General features: G+C 53.4%; 1 protein-coding gene and 1 long non-coding RNA gene across 5 annotated transcripts; one reads left to right on the plus strand and one right to left on the minus strand.

Annotated features, from left to right (window-relative positions):
* Positions 1-5885: 5885 nt before the first annotated feature.
* RHOT2 (ras homolog family member T2) lies at positions 5886-16169 on the plus strand. 4 transcript variants are annotated; one of them, XM_073558599.1, is made up of 19 exons: positions 5886-6042; positions 6573-6631; positions 6754-6835; positions 8370-8413; positions 9369-9422; positions 10061-10113; positions 10194-10302; positions 10421-10522; positions 10664-10762; positions 10915-11023; positions 11246-11366; positions 12475-12559; positions 12822-12967; positions 13044-13144; positions 13528-13658; positions 13942-14022; positions 14514-14636; positions 14915-15111; positions 15382-16169. In XM_073558599.1, the coding sequence occupies exons 1-19, from the start codon at positions 6006-6008 to the stop codon at positions 15497-15499; spliced, it is 1851 nt and encodes a 616-aa protein (XP_073414700.1). In that variant the 5' UTR covers positions 5886-6005; the 3' UTR covers positions 15500-16169. The 4 variants fall into 4 exon arrangements, with proteins under 4 accessions (XP_073414700.1, XP_073414701.1, XP_073414699.1 ...); XM_073558598.1 differs by lacking the exon at positions 5886-6042 and having other exon boundaries at positions 6072-6631; XM_073558600.1 differs by lacking the exons at positions 6573-6631; positions 6754-6835 and having other exon boundaries at positions 5909-6042.
* LOC141069189 (uncharacterized) lies at positions 15958-26447 on the minus strand. Its single transcript, XR_012226527.1, has 4 exons — positions 26336-26447; positions 22107-22228; positions 18367-19812; positions 15958-18279 (listed from the first exon to the last, which is right to left on the minus strand). It is a non-coding gene; the product is annotated as an uncharacterized lncRNA (long non-coding RNA).
* Between the last annotated feature and the right edge of the window lie 1456 nt (positions 26448-27903).

A 27903-nucleotide genomic window follows, 5' to 3' on the forward strand; every position in this document is an offset into this window, starting at 1 on the left:
CTGCAGGTGGCGCTGCGGCACAGACTCTTGATGCCGGTCATTACCGCTCTCCTCCTGCAGGCGGCGCTGCGGCACAGACTCCTGATGCCGGTCATTACCGCTCTCCTCCTGCAGGCGGCGCTGCGGCACAGACTCCCTGATGCCGGTCATTACCGCTCTCCTCCTGCAGGCGGCGCTGTGGCAGACTCCTGATGCCGGTCATTACAGCTCTCCTCCTGCAGGTGGCGCTGCGGCACAGACTCCTGATGCCTGTCGTTACCGCTCTCCTCCTGCAGGCGGCACTGCGGCACAGACTCCTGATGCCTGTCATTACCGCTCTCCTCCTGCAGGTGGCGCTGCGGCACAGACTCCCGATGCCGGTCATTACAGCTCTCCTCCTGCAGGTGGCGCTGCGGCACAGACTCCTGATGCCCGTCATTACCGCTCTCCTCCTGCAGGCGGCACAGACTCCTGATGCTGGTCATTACCGCTCTCCTCCTGCAGGTGGCGCTGCGGCACAGACTCCTGATGCCGGTCATTACCGCTTTCCTCCTGCAGATGGCGCTGCGGCACAGGCTCAAGATGCCGGTCATTACCGCGGCACAGACTCCTGATGCCGGTCATTACCGCTCTCCTCCTGCAGGTGGCGCTGTGGCAGACTCCTGATGCCGGTCATTACCGCTCTCCTCCTGCAGGTGGCACTGCGGCACAGACTCTTGGCGCCGGTCATTACAGCTCTCCCCCTGCAGGTGGCGCTGCGGCACAGACTCCTGACGCCGGTCATTACTGCTCTCCTCCTGCAGGTGGCGCTGCGGCACAGACTCCTGACGCCGGTCATTACCGCTCTCCTCCTGCAGGTGGCGCTGCGGCACAGACTCCTGACGCCGGTCATTACCGCTCTCCTCCTGCAGGTGGCGCTGCGGCAGACTCCTGATGCCGGTCATTACCGCTCCCCTCCTGCAGGTGGCGCTGTGGCAGACTCCTGATGCCGGTCATTACCGCTCTCCTCCTGCAGGTGGCGCTGCGGCACAGACTCCTGATGCCGGTCATTACCGCTCTCCTCCTGCAGGTGGCGCTGTGGCAGACTCCTGATGCCGGTCATTACCGCTCTCCTCCTGCAGGTGGCACTGCGGCACAGACTCTTGGCGCCGGTCATTACAGCTCTCCCCCTGCAGGTGGCGCTGCGGCACAGACTCCTGACGCCGGTCATTACTGCTCTCCTCCTGCAGGTGGCGCTGCGGCACAGACTCCTGACGCCGGTCATTACCGCTCTCCTCCTGCAGGTGGCGCTGCGGCACAGACTCCTGACGCCGGTCATTACCGCTCTCCTCCTGCAGGTGGCGCTGCGGCACAGACTCCTGACGCCGGTCATTACCGCTCTCCTCCTGCAGGTGGCGCTGCGGCAGACTCCTGATGCCGGTCATTACCGCTCCCCTCCTGCAGGTGGCGCTGTGGCAGACTCCTGATGCCGGTCATTACCGCTCTCCTCCTGCAGGTGGCGCTGCGGCACAGACTCCTGATGCCGGTCATTACAGCTCTCCTCCTGCAGGTGGCGCTGCGGCACAGACTCCTGATGCCGGTCATTACCGCTCTCCTCCTGCAGGCGGCGCTGTGGCACAGACTCCTGATGCTGGTCATTACCGCTCTCCTCCTGCAGGTGGCGCTGTGGCAGACTCCTGATGCCGGTCATTACCGCTCTCCTCCTGCAGGTGGCGCTGCGGCACAGACTCCTGACGCCGGTCATTACAGCTCTCCTCCTGCAGGTGGCGCTGCGGCACAGACTCCTGATGCCTGTCGTTACCGCTCTCCTCCTGCAGGCGGCACTGCGGCACAGACTCCTGATGCCGGTCATTACCGCTCTCCTCCTGCAGGTGGCGCTGCGGCACAGACTCCCGATGCCGGTCATTACAGCTCTCCTCCTGCAGGTGGCGCTGCGGCACAGACTCCTGATGCCCGTCATTACCGCTCTCCTCCTGCAGGCGGCACTGCGGCACAGACTCCTGATGCTGGTCATTACCGCTCTCCTCCTGCAGGTGGCGCTGTGGCAGACTCCTGATGCCGGTCATTACCGCTTTCCTCCTGCAGATGGCGCTGCGGCACAGGCTCCTGATGCCGGTCATTACTGCTCTCCTCCTGCAGGTGGCGCTGCGGCACAGACTCCTGATGCCGGTCATTACCGCTCTCCTCCTGCAGGCGGCGCTGCGGCACAGACTCCTGATGCCGGTCATTACCGCTCTCCTCCTGCAGGTGGCGCTGTGGCAGACTCCTGATGCCGGTCATTACCGCTCTCCTCCTGCAGGTGGCGCTGCGGCACAGACTCCTGACGCCGGTCATTACTGCTCTCCTCCTGCAGGTGGCGCTGCGGCACAGACTCCTGACGCCGGTCATTACCGCTCTCCTCCTGCAGGTGGCGCTGCGGCACAGACTCCTGACGCCGGTCATTACCGCTCTCCTCCTGCAGGTGGCGCTGCGGCAGACTCCTGATGCCGGTCATTACCGCTCCCCTCCTGCAGGTGGCGCAGCGGCACAGACTCCTGACGCCGGTCATTACCGCTCTCCTCCTGCAGGTGGCGCTGCGGCAGACTCCTGACGCCGGTCATTACCGCTCCCCTCCTGCAGGTGGCGCTGCGGCACAGACTCCTGACGCCGGTCATTACCGCTCCCCTCCTGCAGGTGGCGCTGCGGCAGACTCCTGATGCCGGTCATTACCGCTCTCCTCCTGCAGGTGGCGCTGTGGCACAGACTCCTGATGCCGGTCATTACAGCTCTCCTCCTGCAGGTGGCGCTGCGGCACAGACTCCTGATGCCGGTCATTACCGCTCTCCTCCTGCAGGCGGCACTGTGGCACAGACTCCTGATGCCGGTCATTACCGCTCTCCTCCTGCAGGTGGCGCTGTGGCAGACTCCTGATGCCGGTCATTACCGCTCTCCTGCAGGTGGCGCTGCGGCACAGACTCCTGACGCCGCCGGTCATTACAGCTCTCCTCCTGCAGGTGGCGCTGCGGCACAGACTCCTGACGCCGGTCATTACTGCTCTCCTGCAGGTGGCGCTGCGGCAGACTCCTGATGCCGGTCATTACCGCTCCCCTCCTGCAGGTGGCGCTGTGGCAGACTCCTGATGCCGGTCATTACCGCTCTCCTCCTGCAGGTGGCGCTGCGGCACAGTCTCCTGACGCTGGTCATTACTGCTCTCCTCCTGCAGGTGGCGCTGCGGCAGACTCCTGATGCCGGTCATTACTGCTCTCCTGCAGGTGGCGCTGCGGCAGACTCCTGATGCCGGTCATTACTGCTCCCCTCCTGCAGGTGGCGCTGCGGCACAGACTCCTGATGCCGGTCATTACCGCTCTCCTCCTGCAGGTGGCGCTGTGGCAGACTCCTGATGCTGGTCATTACCGCTCCCCTCCTGCAGGTGGCGCTGCGGCACAGACTCCTGATGCTGGTCATTACTGCTCTCCTCCTGCAGGTGGCGCTGTGGCACAGACTCCTGATGCCGGTCCTTACCGCTCTCCTCCTGCAGATGGCGCTGCGGCACAGACTCCTGATGCCGGTCATTACTACTCTCCTCCTGCAGGTGGCGCTGTGGCACAGACTCCTGATGCCGGTCCTTACCGCTCTCCTCCTGCAGATGGCGCTGCGGCACAGACTCCTGACGCCGGTCATTACCGCTCCCCTCCTGCAGGTGGCGCTGCAGCAGACTCCTGATGCTGGCCATTACCGCTCTCCTCCTGCAGGTGGCGCTGTGGCAGACTCCTGATGCCGGTCATTACCGCTCTCTTCCTGCAGGTGGAGCTGCGGCACAGGCTCCTGACGCCGGTCATTACAGCTCTCCTCCTGTAGGTGGTGCTGCGGCACAGACTCTTGATGCCGGTCATTACCGCTCTCCTCCTGCAGGCGGCGCTGCGGCACAGACTCCTGACGCCGGTCATTACCGCTCTCCTGCAGGTGGCGCTGCGGCACAGACTCCCTGATGCCGGTCATAACTGCTCTCCTCCTGCAGTTGGCGCTGCGGCACAGACTCCTGATGCCGGTCATTACAGCTCTCCTCCTGCAGGTGGCGCTGCGGCACAGACTCCTGATGCCGGTCATAACTGCTCTCCTCCTGCAGTTGGCGCTGCGGCACAGACTCCTGATGCCGGTCATTACCGCTCTCCTGCAGGTGGCGCTGCGGCACAGACTCCCTGATGCCGGTCATAACTGCTCTCCTCCTGCAGTTGGCGCTGCGGCACAGACTCCTGATGCCGGTCATTACAGCTCTCCTGCAGGTGGTGCTGCGGCACAGACTCCTGACGCCGGTCATTACAGCTCTCCTCCTGTAGGTGGTGCTGCGGCACAGACTCTTGATGCCGGTCATTACCGCTCTCCTCCTGCAGGCGGCGCTGCGGCACAGGCTCCTGACGCCGGTCATTACCGCTCTCCTGCAGGTGGCGCTGCGGCACAGACTCCCTGATGCCGGTCATAACTGCTCTCCTCCTGCAGGTGGCGCTGCGGCACAGACTCCTGATGCCGGTCATTACCGCTCTCCTCCTGCAGGTGGCGCTGCGGCACAGACTCCTGATGCCGGTCATTACAGCTCTCCTGCAGGTGGTGCTGCGGCACAGACTCCTGATGCTGGTCATTACCGCTCTCCTCCTGCAGGCGGCGCTGTGGCACAGACTCCTGATGCCGGTCATTACCGCTCTGTTCCTGCAGGTGGCGCTGCGGCACAGACTCCCTGATGCCGGTCATAACTGCTCTCCTCCTGCAGGTGGCGCTGCGGCACAGACTCCTGATGCCGGTCATTACCGCTCTCCTCCTGCAGGTGGCGCTGCGGCACAGGCTCCTGACGCCGGTCATTACCGCTCTCCTGCAGGTGGCGCTGCGGCACAGACTCCCTGATGCCGGTCATAACTGCTCTCCTCCTGCAGGTGGCGCTGCGGCACAGACTCCTGATGCCGGTCATTACCGCTCTCCTCCTGCAGGTGGCGCTGCGGCACAGACTCCTGATGCCGGTCATTACAGCTCTCCTGCAGGTGGTGCTGCGGCACAGACTCCTGATGCTGGTCATTACCGCTCTCCTCCTGCAGGCGGCGCTGTGGCACAGACTCCTGATGCCGGTCATTACCGCTCTGTTCCTGCAGGTGGAGCTGCGGCACAGGCTCCTGACGCCGGTCATTACAGCTCTCCTCCTGTAGGTGGTGCTGCGGCACAGACTCTTGATGCCGGTCATTACCGCTCTCCTCCTGCAGGTGGCGCTGCGGCACAGGCTCCTGACGCCGGTCATTACAGCTCTCCTGCAGGTGGTGCTGCGGCACAGACTCCTGATGCTGGTCATTACCGCTCTCCTCCTGCAGGCGGCGCTGTGGCAGACTCCTGATGCCGGTCATTACCGCTCTCCTCCTGCAGGTGGCGCTGCGGCACAGGCTCCTGACGCCGGTCATTACAGCTTTCCTCCTGCAGGTGGCGCTGCGGCACAGACTCTTGATGCCGGTCATTACCGCTCTCCTCCTGCAGGCGGCGCTGCGGCACAGACTCCTGATGCCGGTCATTACCGCTCTCCTCCTGCAGGCGGCGCTGCGGCACAGACTCCCTGATGCCGGTCATTACCGCTCTCCTCCTGCAGGCGGCGCTGTGGCAGACTCCTGATGCTGGTCATTACCGCTCTCCTCCTGCAGGTGGCGCTGCGGCACAGACTCCGGAGAAGAGAAATTATCAAGGCAAAAAAAAATAATCAAAGAAAGAAAGAAAAATATCATGAACGCACAAAACGATCAGAGCAAATGACGCGGGGATGTGGAGAGTCCGTGCCGCCGCCGCCGCCGCTCACCTGCAGTCACGTGACTGCTCCCCTCCCCCGGGCCTACGTGCGCTCCGCCAGGTATCTGCTCCGCCCCTCCCTCGTTGCCATGGTATCCTGACGCCCCTTAGTCGCGCTTGGCAGCGTGAGCGGAAGTGACGTAAGGGTTACCGCAGAGACGCCGGAAGTGGGGAGTCCTGTCACTGGTTGTCCGCCTGGACACCCGGAAGTCGATGTTAGCGGCACCGGGACCATGAAGCGGGACGTGAGGATCCTCCTCCTGGGGGAGGGTGAGAGCCGGGGCACAGGGGGGAGGAGAGGCGGCGGAGGCGGGCTGTGTCCCGGGGCAGAGAGCGGCGCGGGCGTCAATGTCACCTCCGCACATGGAGCTGCAGCCCCGGCGCGTCCTGTCCCGCAGCAGGCGGGGGTTGTAGTTAGTGGCTGTGCTCTCCGGTGTAATCTCTTCTCTAGTCACATCCAAAGCTGCAGATCCGCTGCTTACCCCGGTCATGTGACCCGGCATCTGTGCTCCCACTACGCCCCGCGATCAGGTGACCACAGCCCTGAGCTGCAGCTTTGGCTGTGACCGGAGAGCAGTTATGGAGAATGTCACCCGATATCTTGCGTACTGTCCCTTTGGATTGAGCATCTCCCCGCTCCACCTGCTGACTGCGGGGGTCCTGACCGCTGGGACCCCACTAATGTAGAGAAGTGATGGCCCCGCGAGCACCTCCCAGCGCAGAGCCTGGGTCATGGGCAGCGCCCGCCGGACCCCCACCTCCCAGAGCCTGCACTGACCCCGTCTCCTCTCATCCCGCAGCCCAAGTGGGGAAGACGTCTCTGATAATGGCGCTGGTGGGGGAGGAGTTCCCGGATCAGGTAGGTGCGCCGGCGTCACATCATCGCTGCTGCAGAACCACAACTCCCAGCAGGCTGTCTGAGCACATCAGCAGATGAGTGCCGCTGCTGGTACTGACCCCCTCATCCTCTCCCTCCACCAGGTGCCGGCCCGTGCGGAGGAGATCACCATCCCGGCCGACGTGACGCCAGAGCGAGTGCCCACACACATCGTGGACACATCCGGTAACCGCTGCTGGGGCCGTGTAGGGGATTGTCCTTCACACAGTTACCCGGTGTAAATGTGACGTCTCTGCTGACCGCCGCTGTGCGGGGGCCGCCTGGTGTAACTCCACTGTACGGCCCAGGAGAGACGCGGGTAGAGGGTCCCACCAGGAGAGTCCTGGTCCCTTCTCTGGACCCTCCCCTGTGCTATCCCTTCTCTGGGGAGCCCCCCGTGTGGGCGCGGAGTCCTCTTCTCTGGACCCTCCCCTGTGCTATCCCTTCTCTGGGGAGCCCCCCGTGTGGGCGCGGAGTCCTCTTCTCTGGACCCTCCCCTGTGCTATCCCTTCTCTGGGGAGCCCCCCGTGTGGGCGCGGAGTCCTCTTCTCTGGACCCTCCCCTGTGCTATCCCTTCTCTGGGGAGCCCCCCGTGTGGGCGCGGAGTCCTCTTCTCTGGACCCTCCCCTGTGCTATCCCTTCTCTGGGGAGCCCCCCGTGTGGGCGCGGAGTCCTCTTCTCTGGACCCTCCCCTGTGCTATCCCTTCTCTGGGGAGCCCCCCCCCGTGTGGGTGCGGAGTCCTCTTCTCTGGACCCTCCCCTGTGCTATCCCTTCTCTGGGGAGCCCCCCCGTGTGGGCGCGGAGTCCTCTTCTCTGGACCCTCCCCTGTGCTATCCCTTCTCTGGGGAGCCCCCCGTGTGGGTGCGGAGTCCTCTCCTTGGGACCCTCCCCTGTGCTATCCCTTCTCTAGGGAGCCCCACCCCCCGTGGGCGCGGAGTCCTCTTCTCTGGACCCTCCCCTGTGCTATCCATTCCCTGGGGAGCCCCCCCGTGTGGGCGCGGAGTCCTCTTCTCCGGACCCTCCCCTGTGCCAGTACAGTCTCGCTCTGGTGGACGCGTCACTTCTATACGTTGCATGACAGTCGTGCAGTTATATGATTGGCACATAGCGCTACAGGTCAGATGTGTCCGGCCACTGATCCTTGGGGTGGTGCAGTGGGTGACTGCAGTGTAAAGCATGGGGGTGAGGCTGGCCGTACACCATGTCTTTTTTTTTTTTTGATGCCCCCTCCGTTCACCCTCAGCAGAGTCGGCATGTTCTCAGTTTCTTCATCTGGAGGAGTCTTATCTCCCCTCAAGAAGAATTGTGCATGTTGGAATCCATCTGCCGGATCCTTGTCCCCCCGACATCTGACATCAGGGGTCTCCATGTATATTAGCTGGCTGGCGGTCCTGTATAAAGGATGGAGGAGAGACAGAACAGCAGTCTAGTGCTTCAGTGAGGAGATGGGTTTCTGACCTCACACCCTGACGGTTCATCTGGTGTCATGAAGTAGAGCAATTATTAGTGGATCAGAGCAGAAGTGTAAATCATGGCGGACAGACACATCAGGCTCCTGAACCCCTCACTGGACAGGAGGTGCAGTCAGATCATAGCTGTGCACACATGGGGTGTGGGGAGTTCTGTGTTCCCACTGATGTTCGGGTTGGGTCATTGTACAGTGATCATCCTCCGTCCTGCAGTATAACGGACGCTCCTGTTCTTATCTTAATTCCATAGAACTGGAACAGACGGAAGATGAGATCAGGGATGAGATTGTGAAGGTAAGAGATGCGTCACCCGCGCTGCCCGGCACATAACAGCGAGCGGAGCCGCCACTTACTAACCACTAAAAATGAAAAAATCATCAGCAAAGGGATGTCCAGCATTTCCTACTTCCACCACCAGAGGGCGAGCTGAATAATAGGAGCCATGTGCTGCTGTGTACAGATCGCCCCCTGGCGGTGGTTATAGGCACTGCACCAGTCTGTGTGCTGGGGATGAAGAAGGGGAATCTGAATGGAGAGTCCTCAGTGGATGATACTTTATAATGGCAAGGAATCAGCCGGGGAGGGGTCTGATCACGGCTATTAGGTCAACTCTCCAGACCCCCTATACGCGGCCTATTTTGAACATGGAAATGTCTGATATTGAAGGGATTGTCCAGAATTTTAAAAATGTCAGGAAGCAGGAAATGTAGTGAAATGACAATTACACGCCTTGTAAGCCCCGAGAGTGCTGCAGCCAATCGCTGTCCTCCGCAGTAACTCCTTCATGTATGGCCCCCCAGCACAGAGGCCCAGGAGGATTCTGAGAGCAGCAGTGCAGGGTCTGGGCACGGATAGTGCTTGGGGGGGGGGGGGGGGGGGGGTCTGGGCACGGATAGTGCTTGGTGGGGGGGGGGGTCTGGGCACAGATAGCGCTGGGGGGGTCTGGGCATGGATAGTGCTTGGTGGGGGGGGGGGGTCTGGGCACAGATAGCGCTTGGGGGGGGGTCTGGGCACAGATAGCGCTTGGGGGGGGGTCTGGGCACAGATAGCGCTGGGGGGGGTCTGGGCACAGATAGCGCTTGGGGGGGGGTCTGGGGAGGGATAGCGTGGGGGGGTCTGGGGATGGGTAGCGCTTGGGGGGGTCTGGGGACGGATAGTGTCGGGAGAGCTGATTATTTTTATATTCTGACTTTCGCTGCTGATTCTCTTATTTTCAGCTTCTCATGTGATTTTCACTTCCCTCCATCAGGCAAACGTTGTCTGCATTGTATATGATGTCTCTGAGTCCAGCACCATTGAGAAGGTGAGGATCATGACTTCAGAACTGCGCTCATTATGACATTGATGTGCTCTGTGGCACTTGATGGGGTCAATTTAAAGGAGTTTCTATCATTTATTATTTTTGTGATTATGATTAGATCCAAAACTCTGTGCTGGTTACTTCTTAGTGATTGGAGTACAGTTTTCCTAATACAGAGCTCCAAATCCTCTGCTCTGTTACATGCTCTACCTGCAGCCACCACTAGAGGGAGCTCCATATCTTAATATAAGAGTAGCGCTATGTAATGTTCTGTGAGCTCCCTCTAGCGGTGGCCGCAGGGAGTGAAGAATGTGATGTAGAGCTGTGGAGACTTTGCAGCCCCTGCCCGTCTCCTCCACTCTCGGCCCTTTTCCTCCACTTTCGGCTGTTTGTGCTTGTTTCCTGCTTTACCTCGGTTCCTCACTGTGTACGGTGCATCTGATGCTGTGGGTGCAGAATAGAATATTACATATTGAAGGTGAAGGACAAGGGACAGACAGGTGAGGTATGTAAGAGTGATGGGGAATGGGCTGAGATCAGATATCTGAGCTTATCCAGGCTCCTCGCGTGCCCCCCCGCTCCTGACATATAATTACATTTATATTAATAACCTTATTACTGATTAGGAGTTTTCCTTCCAGATTTCCTCAAAGTGGATCCCGCTGGTGAACGGCCATGTTGAGCGAAGCTCCCGGTACAGTTGTCTGTCTTCTCCCCTGTCCCGCCGGTGATGGGCAGCGGGCGTGCATCTTATCAGCGTTCTCTTCTCTGCAGGCTTCCCATAATCCTGGTGGGGAATAAGTCTGACCTCCAATGTGGCAGCTCCATGGAGTCCATCCTCCCAATTATGAACCAATTTTCGGAAATCGAGACCTGCGTGGAGGTAAGCGGATGTGTGCGCCAGGTGCGGCGCCCCCTTGATGAGATGGCGACATTACACCTGTTTCACATCTATGTGAGCTGCTACGTCACAGTCACCGCCAGGTCTCTTCCTCCTCCAGTGTTCGGCCAAGAACCTCAAGAACATCTCCGAAGTTTTCTACTACGCCCAGAAAGCTGTCCTTCACCCCACCGCTCCCCTGTACGACCCGGAGGAGAAGCAGGTACGTGGGTGTGATCGCCACGCTCCTGTGTGGTGCCATACAACCATCTGCCAGTGCATTGTAAAGTGGGGGGTAACAGTGCTCACGTAGGTGAGATGCGGGGGTCCGGACTGCGGCTCATTACATCTGACTCTTCTCCAGCTCAGGCCGCAGTGCAGGAAAGCGCTGACCCGAATATTCACCATCTCCGACCAGGACAACAACCAGATCCTGAGCGACGATGAGCTGAACTATTTCCAGGTATCTCCCCCCACACCTTCTGACCCCGATCTCCACAGCTGCCCTCACTGCTTACACTTTGGGTGGTCCGCGTCCCCCCAGGGTGACTGTATGTACCAGTTGCCTTTCTTCTTGTGTTTCTGATTGGTGTCTCGCCGTCTCTTGGGAGGTAGCAGTCCTGTTTCGGGAACCCCTTGGTTCCTCAGGCCATGGAGGACGTGAAGATGGTTGTCAGGAAGAATACAGCGGACGGCGTGCGGGACAACGGTCTGACACTGAGCGGTGAGATCAGATGCTTTGTTGCGTATTTAGCATGTGTTGGGGCAATGAAAAGGTTTACTGGTGACCTACCCTTCAAGAGTAAGGGTTAAAGGGGTTATCCAACTGTTAATATAAGAAAAAAATAAAATAATTGCACGTCTGTATCCGGGAGAGATGACAGCTATCTACCAGGAGGGCAGCCATTGTGCTCCACAAGTAAGAGGTTTTCCTATTTAATCCCAGGCTTCCTGTTCCTCAATACCCTCTTCATCCAGCGGGGGCGCCACGAGACCACATGGACGATACTGCGACGCTTTGGGTATGACGACACGCTGGAGCTCACCGACGACTACCTCTACCCACCGTGAGTCACAATCTTCCTGATTTCCACTAGACCCTTGATCTAGAGATTCAGACCCCAATCCGTGAGACCCCCCCCAAGCGGAGCTATAGCGCTGATGGGCATAGCCCTATAAGGCTAGTTTCACATTAGCGTTAACGGCCGCAGCTAAGCCCCGCCCCCTGCCGCGCCTCCGCCGGTAGCTCCGCCTACGGGCGCATGACGCTGCATGCGTCCTGCGTCCCCTATCTTTATCACTGGGGACACAGGCCGTGCGCAGTATGCGTTTGGTGGCGTATGCGTCCTTTTGATGGTGCGCCGAGCGCAACCAAATTGCAACAGGTTGCGTTTGGCGCTGGTCGGCGCACCGTAAAAAGGACGCATGCACCGCCAAACGCATACTGCGCACGGCCTGTGTCCCCAGTGATAAAGATAGGGGACGCATGCAGCGTTATGCGCCCGTAGGCGGGGCTACCGGCGGAGGCGTGGCAGGGGGCGGGGCTTAGCGGCGGCCGTGCGCAGCCCGACGCTGCGGCCGTAAACGCTAATGTGAAACTAGCCTTAGACTGCACACAGGTGCTGGAAGCTGAGCTACAAGGAGCTGTTTGCAGTGATTCTGCGTTGTGAGGACGCTACAAACAGTCCCCTGTATCTCCGCTTCCCAGACTGGCAGTGATGTGGGGTTCGGAGCAGCGAGCATTTCTCCCAGCACGGTGCGTTATTCCTTTCGCTGCCGCTCTGCTCCGGGGATCGCTCTTCCTCCGCGCCAGCAGTGACGGATCCAAGAACAGATTTTATTGAGCCATCACGGCGCGTGCGACTGATTGCAGCATCTGCATTGAAAATCTGCTCACACGCAGCAGACGTGACTGCGCTCGCTGCCAACTATTGCTTAACCCTTCACAAGCCGCTTCACATGAGACTGTATCACTGACTCTGGGAAAAGCTGGCTGACAACCAGTGTAACTGCCGTCCTTTGTTGTCAGTCAGCTCTCCTCTGCTGCTGAGGGCGCAGCATGACCCGGTTATCCCGCAGTAGGGGGCAGTTGGGGCATAAATATTCTGGAGCCTGGCGTCTCTGGTGGCCATGTTGGTCAGACCGCACCCTTACAGACGTCTTTCTCCCCTGCAGGCTGCGTGTCCCCCATGACTCCTCCACTGAGCTCAACCATTTTGGGTATCAGTTCCTCCAGAAGATTTTCGAGAAGCACGACCTGGTGAGGACCACAGACGCCCCCCCGTCCGGACACCGGTGCAGATCAGAAGCTTTGGGTTTGGTTATGATTAAGCTTGGACCCCTCTTTCCTAATTGGGGGGACAATGATCTGATTGCAGGAATATCCAATACCCTATGAATGACTAGTCGGTGTAGGTGTCTCTTACTTTGAGGGGCCGTTATCAGATGATGACCCCTCGTATACCCCCTAGTCTGGTCCCTAGCCTATTAATCTGATCCTTAGTCTCCCCCTGTGTCCTCAGGATGGTGATGGTGCCCTAAGTCGCTCGGAGCTTCAGAGCTTCTTCAGCGTCTTCCCTTACACCCCATGGGGCCCAGAGCTGAGCAGCACCGTGTGCCTGGCAGAGAACGGCCTGCTCCCCCTCCACGGGTTCATGTGCCAGTGGACGTAAGTTCTCCGCTCTGTGTCGAGTACTCCCATAGTCCTGCCAGGTCCTACATTGTCCTCTGCTTCCTCCTCACAGGTTGGTGGCCTATCTGGACGTCCATCGCTGCCTGGAACATCTGGGGTATTTGGGGTATCCGATCCTGTGTGAGCAGGACAGCCAGACGCAGGCCATCACCGGTACGTCAGGGGTCCGGAGTGCTGCTTTACATGTCACCCGCTGGTGAGGCCAGACCTGAGCTAAGGGCTCATACTCTCATGCCAGAAACTTGGACGAGTCTCACACGTCAGTACCTACCACTGGCACTCGGATCGGAGCGTTTAGCTGAATGTATTTCTATGCAGCCGCACGCTCCGCTCCCGAATGCCTGCGGCAGTTTCTCTCACGTGAGTATGAGCCCTTAGGCTGATGACGGCCAGTTACTCCTCGGTACGAGCTCGATGCTTTGTTTCATGGGAGATGAGCGGCACCAGTTGTGATCGAGCAGACGAGCTCGGCTGATCGTGGGGGGCACTGCCCTCTGCGATGGGTATTATTAATGGACGCGTCTTGTCTTCCTCAGTGACCCGGGAGAAGCGGATCGACCTGGAGAAGGGACAGACGCAGAGAAACGTTTTCCTATGTAAAGTGATCGGCCCCCGCGGGACGGGTAAATCTGCCTTCCTGCGGGCGTTCCTGGGGCAGAGCCTGGAGGTGAGGGAGCAGATTATCAGTCCATCGTCTCCATCCGTCATATGCAGGAAGCGGAGACTTGGTCCGGCAGATAACAGTGATCACTAGTGGGGATCAGAGGCCCCTCTGTTGTTACCTTCCTTTATCAGATGCCACTGATTGTGACCGTCAGCTCCGCTTATCCCTGGCGCCTGTTATCTGCTGCTCCATGAGAAGCTTTTCACTCCAATATTACTATATGTTCCTGTCTGCCCACACGCCATCGCATCGGGCCGCTGTGACCTGTCTTTTTCTCCGTCCTCAGGAGCAGCTGCGGACCCTCAGGGAGCCCTCCTTCTACTCTGTCAACACGGTGCTCGTGGGCGGCCAGGAGAAGTATCTCATTGTAAGTTCTGCTGCCGATGCGGCCGCACGTCTGTGTGCTGTGTCACAATGCTTGGAGGGAAACTCCAGAGAGCGCACACACCGTGCCGCCTCTTTTCCTGCCACCTAGTTTTTCCTGACTAATGTTGATCCTTGTAGAATTTGTCATTTTTCACATCCAGAGACTGAAAACCTCTCACAGCTGAGGGTTTGTTACAGTTCCATCCAGTCTTCATTCTTTGTGATGTAAAGGCATATTTCTTTTCCCTGACTTTGACACTGACGCTCGCAGGAAGCTTCTCGGAGACGCTTTACACTGTCGGCACCGGAGAGAGGCCATTATTGCGTGGGGTGCTATAGCCCCTCACTGTAATCGTGTGTCCTGATCGTCATTTACTTCTCGTGTAAAAACGCCTTTGTGCCAATCTGAAAAAGCAAAGCTGCAGTGTAAAGCATGGGCGAATCTGAAATAGGGGGTGCACTGACTTTTTGTCTGCCGCCTGCTTCCTCCAGCTTTTTGAAGTGGATGTGGACACGGAGTTCCTGAAACAGTCGGATGCCGCCTGCGATGTCGCCTGTCTGATGTACGATGTGACTGACCCCAAATCCTTCAACTACTGCGCTAGTATCTACAAGGTATTTGTCCGGGATGCCCGGAGTGGGAGGACGACCTCTACCAATCACTGTCTAACATGCGTCCAATAGTCTGGCATCCATGGATGAAGTGTGATGCCAGACTATCGGGCTGCCCGGTGCCCAGGAATGAGTAGTCCCCCTGGGTGGGATCTCTGCCCCAAGAATCTCTCCGGTCCAGCCCCTGACTACAGATTTCGGACTGTTGTGCGCCAGATTACTGGAATGTCTCCATATTTGCCTCTCCTACATATTTTGCCCCTCGTTGTCTCCTCTTGCAGCAACATTACATGGAGAGTCAGACGCCCTGCCTGTTTGTGGGGTGTAAATGGGACCAAGGAGAAGTAAAGCAGCAGCACGGGATCTCCCCTGCAGAGTTCTGCCACAAGCACCGGCTGCCGACACCGTACCATTTCAGCTGCCAGGGCTCTGTGGACAAAGCCATCTACAATAAGCTGGCCACGGCTGCTGCCTTTCCGTGAGTATTGGAAGCCATTAATTTATGGGGGCTGGTCCGCCTGATAGTTAACGCCAGACCTAAGCTGTCAAAATACAGACTGTCAGAGGCACTGCCATGGGGACAAAAAGGACCCCCGATGACACTCAGGCTCAGCTCACAGTATATGATTGGTGTTTCTGATCTGGAAGCTGAGCCTTGTGGGGCTGTTTGCAGGGTCTTTCCACTGAGCAGTCATTGTGCCGATGTTACCGCCTTGTACCCTGACATTTCTCTCGCCCTCCCCCGCAGGCACTTGCACGACACGGAGCTCAGCACAGCCTCCTTCTGGCTGCGGGTGGCGCTGGGAGCCACAGTCGCCGCCGTCGTGGGATTCACTCTCTACAAAGCGCTGCTGCGCAGCAAATAACTGGCACTGCCTCTGCACCTCCCGATACTGACCAGCATCCACCGCACGACCACTGTGACCTGCCCGGAGGAACTGCCGCCCGGCACTGGCACTTTTAACCCCTTCTGCTCGGGCACTAACAAATAACAGTGTTGTGTCCTCATTTTTACTTTTTAAAACTTTTTTTTTTCCCCCCTCCAGTGTTGAATTCACTTCTGTGTTTGCAGCATGTACAGGCCGGGTGCCACTTTATGCTCCAGTCACAGCTGGAGCTGCAGTCACAATTCTGTGCACATGTCTCCTGCTGTGTTGCATTATGGGAGATGTAATGTGCGCAGCAAAAAAGCAGTGCATTATGGGATATTGGCTGCAGCTTTGGCTGTGATTGGAGTAGAAGACTGAATTGAGCTCAGGATCAATAAATGCTGTGGAGAAGTGAATGGAGCGGAGCCAAAACCAAAGTGAAGATGGCGACTGCAGGGTTGTATTATTTTATTTCCTAATGAACTGATCTGATGTAATTCTCTGCAGTAGTCAGGGGGCTCCCAGCTGTACAGCATACAGTGTGGACCCCCCCCATGTTTTGGACGATCGGCCATGATGGTGGTCAGCCGTGTGTACAGTCTCACATGAACGGACGATTTCACACAAGATCTAATTATATATAAACCAATTTTAAAGAAAACCCCAATTATAATGTTCTGTCGTCTGTTATAGTGTGAGGGGCGCACGTGGGGGGAGACTGGTCCTCCGCTGCAGCGACCTGGGCTCAGCTAGTGATGTAAAGAATTGTGCTGGAGTCTGAGTACAAGGAAAGACATGGCAAAGCACATATCATCTGAAATACTGTGCTGCTGGGAGCTCTCTTATCTCCCAATGGCCTGCCACAAGATCACCAAAGGCATCCTCTGAAATACTCTGTGCTGCTGCAATATCCTGCACTTTTCTATATGCATCTTTCAGTTCATGATCTGCCACTCCTTTCCTGAAATGCTCTGTGCTGCTGGGCATGCATCACCTCTGTCAGTGAGGTGCAGTGCTCTGAATCATAAAGTGGCAAAACGGCGCCCAGTGCGATATACGGGAGCTTTACACCTGTGTTACCTGCACTTTGCTGCACGATGGGAGCGATAATCCTTGGCTCATTGAAGAATGTACTGATGCATTCAGATTCCTCAGGATTGCAGGCAGCATCCCTCGGAGGTTCTGACCCCACAGATGGTGGACGGATTGGTGGCTGCTGTGGACTTGATGAAGAATCAAAATGAGCATCGTCTTGACATCACACAGAGACTTGTCTCCTGGTCCGTAGTTCAGTGACATCATCATCTCTGTGATGTCACCGGTCTCTGGGCAGAGCCTAGTGATGCCGCCGGTGTCTGGGCCAGGACCTAGTGATGTCTCTGGGGCAGGGCCTAGTGATGCTGCCGGTCCCTGGGCACAGCCTAGTTATGTCACCGGTCCCTAGGCACGGCCTAGTGATGTCTCTGGGGCAGGGCTTAGTGAGGTTGCCGGTCTCGGGCAGGGCTTAGTGATGTCGCCGGTCCCTGGGCACGGCCTAGTGATGTCGCCGGTCCCTGGGCACGGCCTAGTGATGTCGCCGGTCCCTGGGCACGGCCTAGTGATGTCGCCGGTCCCTGGGCACGGCCTAGTGATGTCGCCGGTCCCTGGGCACGGCCTAGTGATGTCGGCGGTCCCCGGGCACGGCCTAGTGATGTCGCTGGTCCCTGGGCACGGCCTAGTGATGTTGCCGGTCCATGGGCACGGCCTAGTGATGTCGCCGGTCCCTGGGCAGGATGTAGACCACCCATGGCTCAGCTGCATCCAATAGACCTAGACTTATATGTAGTCAAACCGTTTTCACAGCAGCACAGAGCCTTTCAGAAAGAGTCCCGCAGTTACTGGGGTTAAGTTTGTTATGCAGCAAATGAGTGATACCTATGGTAGTTGGAGCCTGAAATCTCCGATCTAGCCTATAGTATGATGGTCTGGTTTACCTGCAGCCACCACTAGGGGAGCTCAGAAGCTGACTGCAGACTCATCCCAATAATAATCCAGTGTGCAGTAATTTGAGCTCCCCCTAGTGGTGACCACAGGTAAACGTTTTACAGGGAGTCCATCTTCTCGTCGGAGAGCCCCTTCAAAGTGATAACAGGTGGAGGGTTCACTTTAAACACTGCACAGTGAAAAGTTTGGTAACTTCTACTGGTTTTTTTTTGTCTTTTTAAGTCAACTCACAGGTTTTCAAGAGTTCTGCTTGCTGCCGGTGAATAGGAGCATCCTGATCATAACCTGCTGATGGCTGCAGAGCTCCTTGCAGTGTGAGCTGATTCACAGCTGGCGGGCCCGTCGTACCCCCGTGTCTGCAGCAGATTTTCAGTCTCTAGATGTAAAGAATATTTCCATTCACTGACGCCAAGCAGAGATCTTGAAAGGTGACCCGTGCCCCCCACATTAGCATCTCAGGAGATGTGATCTCTCTTACATAGAGCGCGCTCTGCAGGGATCTCCAGGCGTTACACAACCTTCACAATGGCGCCCCCTTCGCACCTTGTGGCTGTGGGTTTTGGATCCGTCTCGGCTTCTTTATCACTGTGAGAACTTTCCTCTTTTGGTTTATTGCTCTGTTATTTGGGTAATGAGTAATCCGGGCTGGGTCGGCCGCTTGTCAGCGCACTCATCAATCATTCATCTCCAGAAGCGGACGGATAACCCGCCATTATGTAACTGGACCCCGGTGACCCCGCTGTGACATCACAGATTTCCCCCGCTCAGCAGGTGAACTTTGATAGAAGCAATTACTACAAGGAAGAAAGCAAAGTTCAGGAAGCTGCAGCCGTTCTGGTGAGGATCGTGCCGCCGCCGGAGCTGCCAAATCCGATACCAACCTGTGGCTGCTGCCAGATGAGCTGAGGCTGGGTCACCGGGAGACATGGACCGGAAAGGCCAAGCCGTGATGTCTGGGATCCTGGAGAAGAGGCGGCAGAATCTGGTGAGGAAAAATAACCATGCTACCATGTATATATCATCTGAGCAAGCAGAGCTGCAGTGTAAAGCAAGAGAGGGCCTCTGCTGGTGGAATTCAGACTAGGCAAGACTCCAACAGGCAATGCAGCTTGGCTGGAGTCCCTGATTAGTGATATTGTAGGGATGTCCGGGATTATAAACACATGGATGCTTTATCTACAGACAGCGCCACGCCTGTCCGCTCACTGGTTGTGTGGAATTGCAGCTGCAATACCAGACACAAACTGCAGACGGGTGGCGCTGTCTATAAGAAATCAACTATCCTTTCTAACCCTGGACGTTGATTTTGGAAATGAAAGAACCCTGTTTTAGTGAAGCACAGCTGCCATGTAAAGCATGGAGGATAGGGCAAGGGGTGGACCTGAGACTACCGTATACTCCAACAGACGGTGCAGCGGAGCTGGAGCCGCTCTCTGATCATCCTGGGGGTTGGGATTCTGTGGCGTTTTTCATACTTCATTTACTGTTTGTGGACAACAAATGTCATAATGAAGCCGGTACCTGAAAAATAGGGGGTGTCAGTCCAGGTGTGGAAAATGGCTAACCAAACGTGCCCCCCCCTAGTGTGCGGGCCTGAGGTGAGTGTTCACAGGACTCCTACCTGAAGCCATATGGAGTCAGGCAGGTGGAGCTTGCGTTTTCCTCCCTTTTTATTTTTGCTTGCCCCAATCAGTATGTTGTGGACTGATTCATGGGGAGAGCGCTATCCAGCCTCTCAGAAAGGGCCGTTCCTCCTCTGCAGCACGGAGCCATTTACAGACGTCCTCTGTAGACTCAGGATAGATTGTCAGCTCCTGTGTATCGGCGAAGAGACTCCCCATTGTAGACCTGGGCGGTATAGTATTATTATGTTTTTTTGCACCCGGGTAGAAATTCCAGTGGAGGACGTACCAGTTTATACTTAACGGGACGAAGCTGTCATACTTCAAGATGCGAGGGAGTAATGACAAAGAGGTAAGAAACGCAAACCTGAAAGGGATTGTCGAGGACTGGAAAACATGGCTGCTTTCTTCTAGCGCCACACCTGCTTTTAGGTTGTATGTGGTATTTCATGAGCTGTGATTACACACACAGCCCAGGTCTGGAGCTTCCCTTTAACCTCATGTGATGTTCCTGTTCTTCCTGCAGGGGGAGCTGTGGGGCACCATAAACTTGCAGGATGTGAGTATAGGGGGGGAAATTGTTACAATAATAATGCGATTATTATCGGCTCCCCCCCCCCCTAACGTTTCACCTTGTATCCGGAGCAGGTGCTCACATTGGTCAGTGCGGCTTCGTCGGGATCCCGGCACATCCTTGAGATGACCCTGAGGAACGGAAAAATTATCTTACTGGTAAATATAACGGTAGTCCGAGTATAATGAAATGGCTGATAGCAGCGAACAATAGAATCCATTTAGCTGGACTACAAACTGGTGGGAGGAGATGGATAAACACTGGTTTATGAGAGAGAATGCATTAGTTTGAAGGGTGCACGGTGTGGCGGTGCAATATCCAGGGTTGATTGCTTCAGTTTTGTGCTTCAGGCTGCAGGCAGCAGCGAGGAGAGGACGAGATGGCTGCAGGCGATCCAGGAGACCATGGTGTCCATCAGGAAGAGGTGGTTATTACTTGCAGCCCCGCTCCATCATGCAGCCCTCTCCTACATAACTATACTCAGCCGTAAAGAAACCTCTGATGCTCTTCGTGACGTCTCCCTGCACACCGGTGCCCTCCTGTACATCGTCCTGCTTTCCACTGCACCCCGGTGCCCTCCTGTATATCGTCCCGCTCTCCACTGCACCCCGGTGCCCTCCTGTATATCGTCCCGCTCTCCACTGCACCCCGGGGTGCCCTCCTGTACATCGTCCTGTGCTCCTTTGTACCCCGGTGCCCTCCTGTACATCGTCCCGCTCTCTCCTCTGCACCCCGGTGCCCTCCTGTACATCGTCCCGCTCTCTCCTCTGCACCCCGGTGCCCTCCTGTACATCGTCCTGCTCTCTCCTCTGCACCCCGGTGCCCTACTGTACATCGTCCTGCTCTCTCCTCTGCACCCCGGTGCCCTCCTGTACATCGTCCTGCTCTTTTCTGCATCTCGGTGCCCTCCTGTACATCGTCCCACTTTCCTCTACTCCCCTGGTGCCCTCCTGTACATCGTCCCGCTTTCTCCTCTGCACCCCGATGCCCTCCTGTACATCGTCCTGCGCTCTTCGGCACCCCGATGCCCTCCTGTACATCGTCCTGCGCTCTTCGGCACCCCGATGCCCTCCTGTACATCGTCCCACTTTCCTCTACTCCCTCGTGCCCTCCTGTATATCGTCCCCCTCTCTCCTCCATACCCCGGTACCCTCCTGTACATCGTCCTGCTCTCTCCTCTGCAGCTCGGTGCTCTCCTGTACATCGTCCCACTCTCTCCTCTGCACCCGTGCCCTCCTGTACATCGTCCTGCTCTTTTCTGCATCTCGGTGCCCTCCTGTACATCGTCCCGCTCTCTCCTCTGCACCCCGGTGCCCTCCTGTACATCGTCCCGCTCTCTCCTCTGCACCCCGGTACCCTCCTGTACATCGTTCCGCTCTCTCCTCTGCAGCTCGGTGCTCTCCTGTACATCGTCCCACTCTCTCCTCTGCACCCGTCCCCTCCTGTACATCGTCCTGCTCTTTTCTGCATCTCGGTGCCCTCCTGTACATCGTCCCGCTCTCTCCTCTGCACCCCGGTGCCCTCCTGTACATCGTCCTGCTCTTTTCTGCTCCCTGTTGCCCTCCTGTACATTGCCCACTTTCCTCTACTCTTTGGTGCCCTCCTGTACATCGTCCTTTCTTCTGCACCCCAGTGCCCTCCTGTACATCGTCCCGCTCTCTCCTCTGCACCCCAGTACCCTCCTGTACATCGTCCCGCTCTCTCCTCTGCACCCCAGTGCCCTCCTGTACATCGTCCTGCTCTTTTCTGCTCCCTGTTGCCCTCCTGTACATTGCCCACTTTCCTCTACTCTTTGGTGCCCTCCTGTACATCACCCTTTCTTCTGCACCCCCAGTGCCCTCCTGTACATCGTCCTGCTCTCCTCTGCACCCCGATGCTCTTACAAACCTATGTATTCTCTTAACTATCCCTCTGCTTTATCATACTTCTCGCTGCTGTCTTGTACGCCCCTGTGTTTTGTTTTTTTTTCCCCGTTTTTCTCTTTTGTCACACTCCTTTGCTCACTTGTATGTTTCCTGCTTTCTTTCTGGATACATCCCTCTGCTTTTGTATACTGTACACCTTTCAGCTCTGTAGTTCACACTCGGGCTCTCTGACGCACCCCTTAAACCGTAAGACGTTAAATCTGTCTTGCAGTCGGCGTTCCTCAGATACTCCTGTAGTGCGGGAAAAACAGTCGGATTTGAGCCGAGACCTCCGTGACTGGATGACTAAGGTAATGATTGTTTATGTGTTCTGCAACTATTGGGGCTGGATTTTGCCTTTGACATGGGTAACACTGCACCCTTTATGGCTCATACCAGCCTATTTTAGTCTGATGTTCCCAAAAAGAGGGTTAAGAACTTACAATTATAAGTGAAACCACATGACAGTGTTATCATGGGTTGTACCAAAGTACAAACTGCTCCACTACATCTGTACATACCATGTGATTACTACTTTAACATTTTTCGGGATTATTCCTTTTCATTCCAGTCCAATCCTGGGAGTGATGTCAGAGGTCCGGTCGACAGCGAAGGTAAAAGAACTAATATTCTTGGTCAGAACCTGCATAAATACAGAAATGTGAAAGTCATTTTTGCAATTGTGCCTAGCTTTTCCTGTTTTAAAGCTTTTTTTTTTTTTTCACCAAATTATTCTTCTAAATTGCGCTTATTTGTCTGTTTTTTCTCCGTTCACCGTTGTGGTTTGTGTAATTCAGATGTTTGTGGCCGATGCATTATTGTGTGACTTTAAAAAGTCACAATTTTTTGCAGAAGTCTCTCCCCCCGGAGTTATTTTTTTTCTTTTGTACATAGGACTCTTTGAGCAAATATTATAAATAATACAACCTTTTACTGTAAAATGGAGTAAAAAAGTTAAGACAAAAATAGAGCGTTTATTTTCATTTTACACAAAACTCCTGAATAAGTTGGCAACATTTTCAAGGACTTGGCACAAGTAAAAAAGAGTGCAAATGATGAAATGGGCTCAATGTTGTGGACACTGATGTCCTTCATAAACTGCATCCACACAAGGTCTCCATGACAACAGTGCAGCGAGCAGCAATCAGAGTGGGGCATGTCATGGGGATGTCAGTGGTGCAGCCTCAGGCTTCAGGCCTGTAACTTCAGATGATCAGATCTCAGCCTATAAGAAAATTGAAGACAGTTTTCACATCTTTAGATTTAGTCCTTGGGGGAGACATCTAACATCGCATCTACCTAAAGGAGCACTGGAGGCAAAGATGTCTCAGTGAGATGCCTGATGGTGTGTGGCCGGCTTATAGGTTTCTGTTCTGTAGATTGTCAGCTCTACTGAGTAGGGCCCTGTACAATTATTATTTTTTTGCATCCCCTGATTGTACAAAGTTCAGGAATATGGAGCTGCTATATACATAAGGGCATTATTATCCGGACGTATACAAGTACATGTATCGCGTCATGTCAGAGGCTATGAAATGTTCAAATCTCATCTGTCGCTCGTTATTACAGCCACCGATGAAATTAAAGACCTGGACTCCTTCATTGACCAAACATTCAGTGGAATCACCTTTAATAGGCAGTCCCAGCAAAGACGGCCGTCCACAGGAGCCGACCAGGAAGCAGGTGAAACATCCATCCGTACTTCCCCCTCCGTCCGTCTGTCCCTCTCTTGTCCGTCCGCCTGTCCCTCTCTTGTCCGTCCCTCCATCCATCCAAGCGTCACTCCTTTATCCGTCCCTCCATCCATCATCCATCTAACCGTCACTCCTTTACGCATCCATCCATCCAACCGTCACTTCTTCATTCATTTCTACATCCGTCCATCGTCCCTTTTTTTCCCTGAGTATCTGAATACATGATGCAGGCGTCTCTCCCCTCTCTTAGCGGGAATTCCCAGCACAGGGGTGGAGCATCGCTCTGATTGAGACTATGGAAGGGGCTTCTCATTACATGAGGGATTATTGTCTTCTCACAGATAGTTAATGCTTGCCTCCATCTTCTGTGCTGACAGGTTCTGTATTGTTATGGCATTTTACTGCTTTGCAGTTTACAAGTCCAATAACCCCCCAGCTCTCAACTACATTTACCCACATGGCGAACTCAGTGACATTAATGGCTATAGAGCGTGGAAGCGACTTCATGAAAACCTGTGTCCTCCAAACGCTGAGTTCTTGTCAGTAAGACTCTTCTATGTATGTTCTTATTTCAGAGAGCAGCAACTACAAAACATGAAATCCAGGAGGGGGCGTAATAACCGATGTCGCATACAGTGAGTGATTACCCACAAGCTGCAATCTACTGAGCGCGTGATAAAGAGCGAAACCGCACACCGGTGATAACATGAAACATACAGCAATAAGTCACATGGCAATTTATTACATACATGTTACTCTGCACTTTTTATATAGCTGCTATAATACTACCCCCTATGTACAAGAATATAACTACTATAATACTGCTCCTATGTACAAGAATATAACTACTATAATACTGCTCCTATGTACAAGAATATAACTACTATAATACTGCTCCTATATACAAGAATATAACTGCTATAATACTGCCCCTATGTACAAGAATATAACTACTATAATACTGCCCCTATGTATAAGAATATAACTACTATAATACTGCCCCTATATACAATAATATAACTACTATAATACTGCCCCCTATGTACAAGAATATAGCTACTATAATACTGCCCCCTATGTACAAGAATATAACTACTATAATACTGCTCCTATGTACAAGAATATAACTACTATAATACTGCCCCTATGTACAAGAATATAACTACTATAATACTGCTCCTATGTACAAGAATATAACTACTATAATACTGCTCCTATGTACAAGAATATAACTACTATAATACTGCTCCTATGTACAAGAATATAACTACTATAATACTGCTCCTATATACAAGAATATAACTGCTATAATACTGCCCCTATGTACAAGAATATAACTACTATAATACTGCCCCTATGTATAAGAATATAACTACTATAATACTGCCCCTATATACAATAATATAACTACTATAATACTGCCCCCTATGTACAAGAATATAGCTACTATAATACTGCCCCCTATGTACAAGAATATAACTACTATAATACTGCTCCTATGTACAAGAATATAACTACTATAATACTGCCCCTATGTATAAGAATATAACTACTATAATACTGCTCCTATGTACAAGAATATAACTACTATAATACTGCTCCTATGTACAAGAATATAACTACTATAATACTGCCCCTATGTATAAGAATATAACTACTATAATACTGCCCCCTATGTACAAGAATATAACTACTATAATACTGCCCCTATGTATAAGAATATAACTACTATAATACTGCCCCTATATACAATAATATAACTACTATAATACTGCCCCCTATGTACAAGAATATAGCTACTATAATACTGCCCCCTATGTACAAGAATATAACTACTATAATACTGCTCCTATGTACAAGAATATAACTACTATAATACTGCCCCTATGTATAAGAATATAACTACTATAATACTGCTCCTATGTACAAGAATATAACTACTATAATACTGCTCCTATGTACAAGAATATAACTACTATAATACTGCCCCTATGTATAAGAATATAACTACTATAATACTGCCCCCTATGTACAAGAATATAACTACTATAATACTGCTCCTATGTACAAGAATATAACTACTATAATACTGCCCCTATGTATAAGAATATAACTACTATAATACTGCCCCCTATGTACAAGAATATAACTACTATAATACTGCCCCCTATGTACAAGAATATAACTACTATAATACTGCCCCTATGTACAAGAATATAACTACTATAATACTGCCCCTATGTACAAGAATATAACTACTATAATAGTGCCCCTATGTACAAGAATATAACTACTATAATACTGCCCCTATATACAATAATATAACTACTATAATACTGCCCCTATGTACAAGAATATAACTACTATAATACTGCCCCCTATGTACAAGAATATAACTACTATAATACTGCTCCTATGTACAAGAATATAACTACTATAATACTGCCCCCTATGTACAAGAATATAACTACTATAATACTGCCCCTATGTACAAGAATATAACTACTATAATACTGCTCCTATGTACAAGAATATAACTACTATAATACTGCCCCCTATGTACAAGAATATAACTACTATAATACTGCTCCTATGTACAAGAATATAACTACTATAATACTGCCCCCTATGTACAAGAATATAACTACTATAATACTGCTCCTATGTACAAGAATATAACTACTATAATACTGCTCCTATGTACAAGAATATAACTACTATAATACTGCCCCCTATGTACAAGAATATAACAACTATTATACTGCTCCTATGTACAAGAATATAACTACTATAATACTGCTCCTATGTACAAGAATATAACTACTATAATACTGCCCCTATGTACAAGAATATAACTACTATAACACTGCCCCTATGTATAAGAATATAACTACTATAATACTGCTCCTATGTACAAGAATATAACTACTAGAATACATCCTAATTTGTTTAAAAATACAATACTACACTCTATGGTTACTAATAAAATTAAAACAGATGAATTTTCATAGAGAAGCTGTGACACTTTACTGTACTGTTGTAAAGCTGTGCTTTACCCTGGACTGACATTGCGTTCATTTCCTAGGCACTTTCTCCATCCAGTCTTGCGGTTCTCCTCCTCTTCTGTATGGGGAGCCCCCATTCTCCTACAGCTGATTAGAGTCTCCTCTGCTTTGCCAAACCCGTCCGGTAGGAGTCCCCTGCGGCAGTGGAGGGTCTCCTGTGTGTAGGGAGATGGGCAGATGCTGTGAATCGTTGGCAGGGTTTGCATCGTCTTTTCTGCTGGTAATGATTCCTTATAGACGTCTTGTTACTGAGGAAACAGGAGCGGAACAAGAAACGATTAAAGCGCTGACCTTGCACCCTTTACACACTGATGATAAATCTTTTGCCTCTTGTTACGTTATCATGAACTTGTGAATGAGAAATTATTTGTTTCAAATAAACATGATGGCCGTTCTGTAGACTCTTTTTATTGTATGCAGAAAATCTTAGTTACACTATGAAAAGCAGCTCTGGAGCACAAACTGCTGGTCTAAAAAGTGACATTCTGGGCAGATCAAAGGAGCAACTGTCTGTAGTTGTGGAGTTGTTTGCTTAAGTGTCAGATACTCACCGACGTCTTCTGGAGTCCAGTCCTCGACCACTTCGAGCAGGAGGGGACATGGACAATATTAGGACATCAGTGCCATCAGGCAGCACTACTCCCCCTATCTGCTGTGACTGCACATTACAATGGCTATCATGTAGTACTACATCACCCAGCAGAAAGGCAACTTCTCCACAATGTGATTACAGCGGGATCGGTCTTCAGATCAATATTGTCCAGTTTTTGCACTTATTTTATTCCCGCTGCTCCAGAGTATTTATATTTTTTATTACATTCATTAAGTGCTAATTCTTATGGTATGTACAAGGGGGTGTGGCTCAAAATAATTATGCAGGGCAGCCTCAAGCCACACCTTCATAGAATACTGTGAGCCACACCACCTTGAAAATAGGAAAGCGGAGTGGGTCCCTGCAACCCCAGAGCGTGAGCCCCTTCACCTGTTCTTTAGTTATCGATAGTAGCTCAGTCCCCTACATCTAATGGTCGGAAGCCACTTTGTTGGCGCCTATGGTCTTCCACCCTCTAGACCCCCGTGCACACACGGCACAGCCGTCCAGGCCGCTTTAGTCTGAATGGAATGAAACCTCTTAATTAGAAGACACATTCCTCTGGGACACACCTGTATGTCAGGGTTCAGGGATGGGGTCAGGTAGGGTGCATCCTGGCTCTGCTTGTCCACTATTTGGACCCATGTCCCCCCCCCCCCCCACAGGACAGGCACTGAATCTTACATTCACATTAATAACCTGTGTCCGGTGACGGCACAGATCAGGGGTGGGATGCGATCGCTCGGAGGCGATGGGTGGAATATGATTGCTAGGATGTTATTGCTCGGAAGCGATGGGTGGGATATGATTGCTAGGATGTTATTGCTCGGATGCGATGGGGCGGTGTGTGATAACTCTGATGTGACAGCACGGATGCGATCTGATGATGTGATGGGTGGGATATGATTGCTATGATGTGATCGCTTGGATTCGATGGGTGAGATGTAATCTCACTGATGGGGTGTGA

The sequence above is a fragment of the Dendrobates tinctorius genome, unplaced genomic scaffold (genome assembly GCF_039654945.1).
Source record: "Dendrobates tinctorius isolate UK_male_01 unplaced genomic scaffold, ASM3965494v1 ptg000257l, whole genome shotgun sequence".
NCBI lineage: Eukaryota > Metazoa > Chordata > Amphibia > Anura > Dendrobatidae > Dendrobates > Dendrobates tinctorius.

Bases quoted from the DNA above. Each gene is read 5' to 3' on its own strand.
- RHOT2 (XM_073558598.1), top strand. From the start codon at position 6,467: ATGGCCCCGCGAGCACCTCCCAGCGCAGAGCCTGGGTCATGGGCAGCG. The intron at 10,763-10,914 runs GTATCTCCCCCC...CTTGGGAGGTAG, and splicing joins ATGAGCTGAACTATTTCCAG to CAGTCCTGTTTCGGGAACCC. The intron at 14,637-14,914 runs GTATTTGTCCGG...CTCCTCTTGCAG, and splicing joins ACTGCGCTAGTATCTACAAG to CAACATTACATGGAGAGTCA.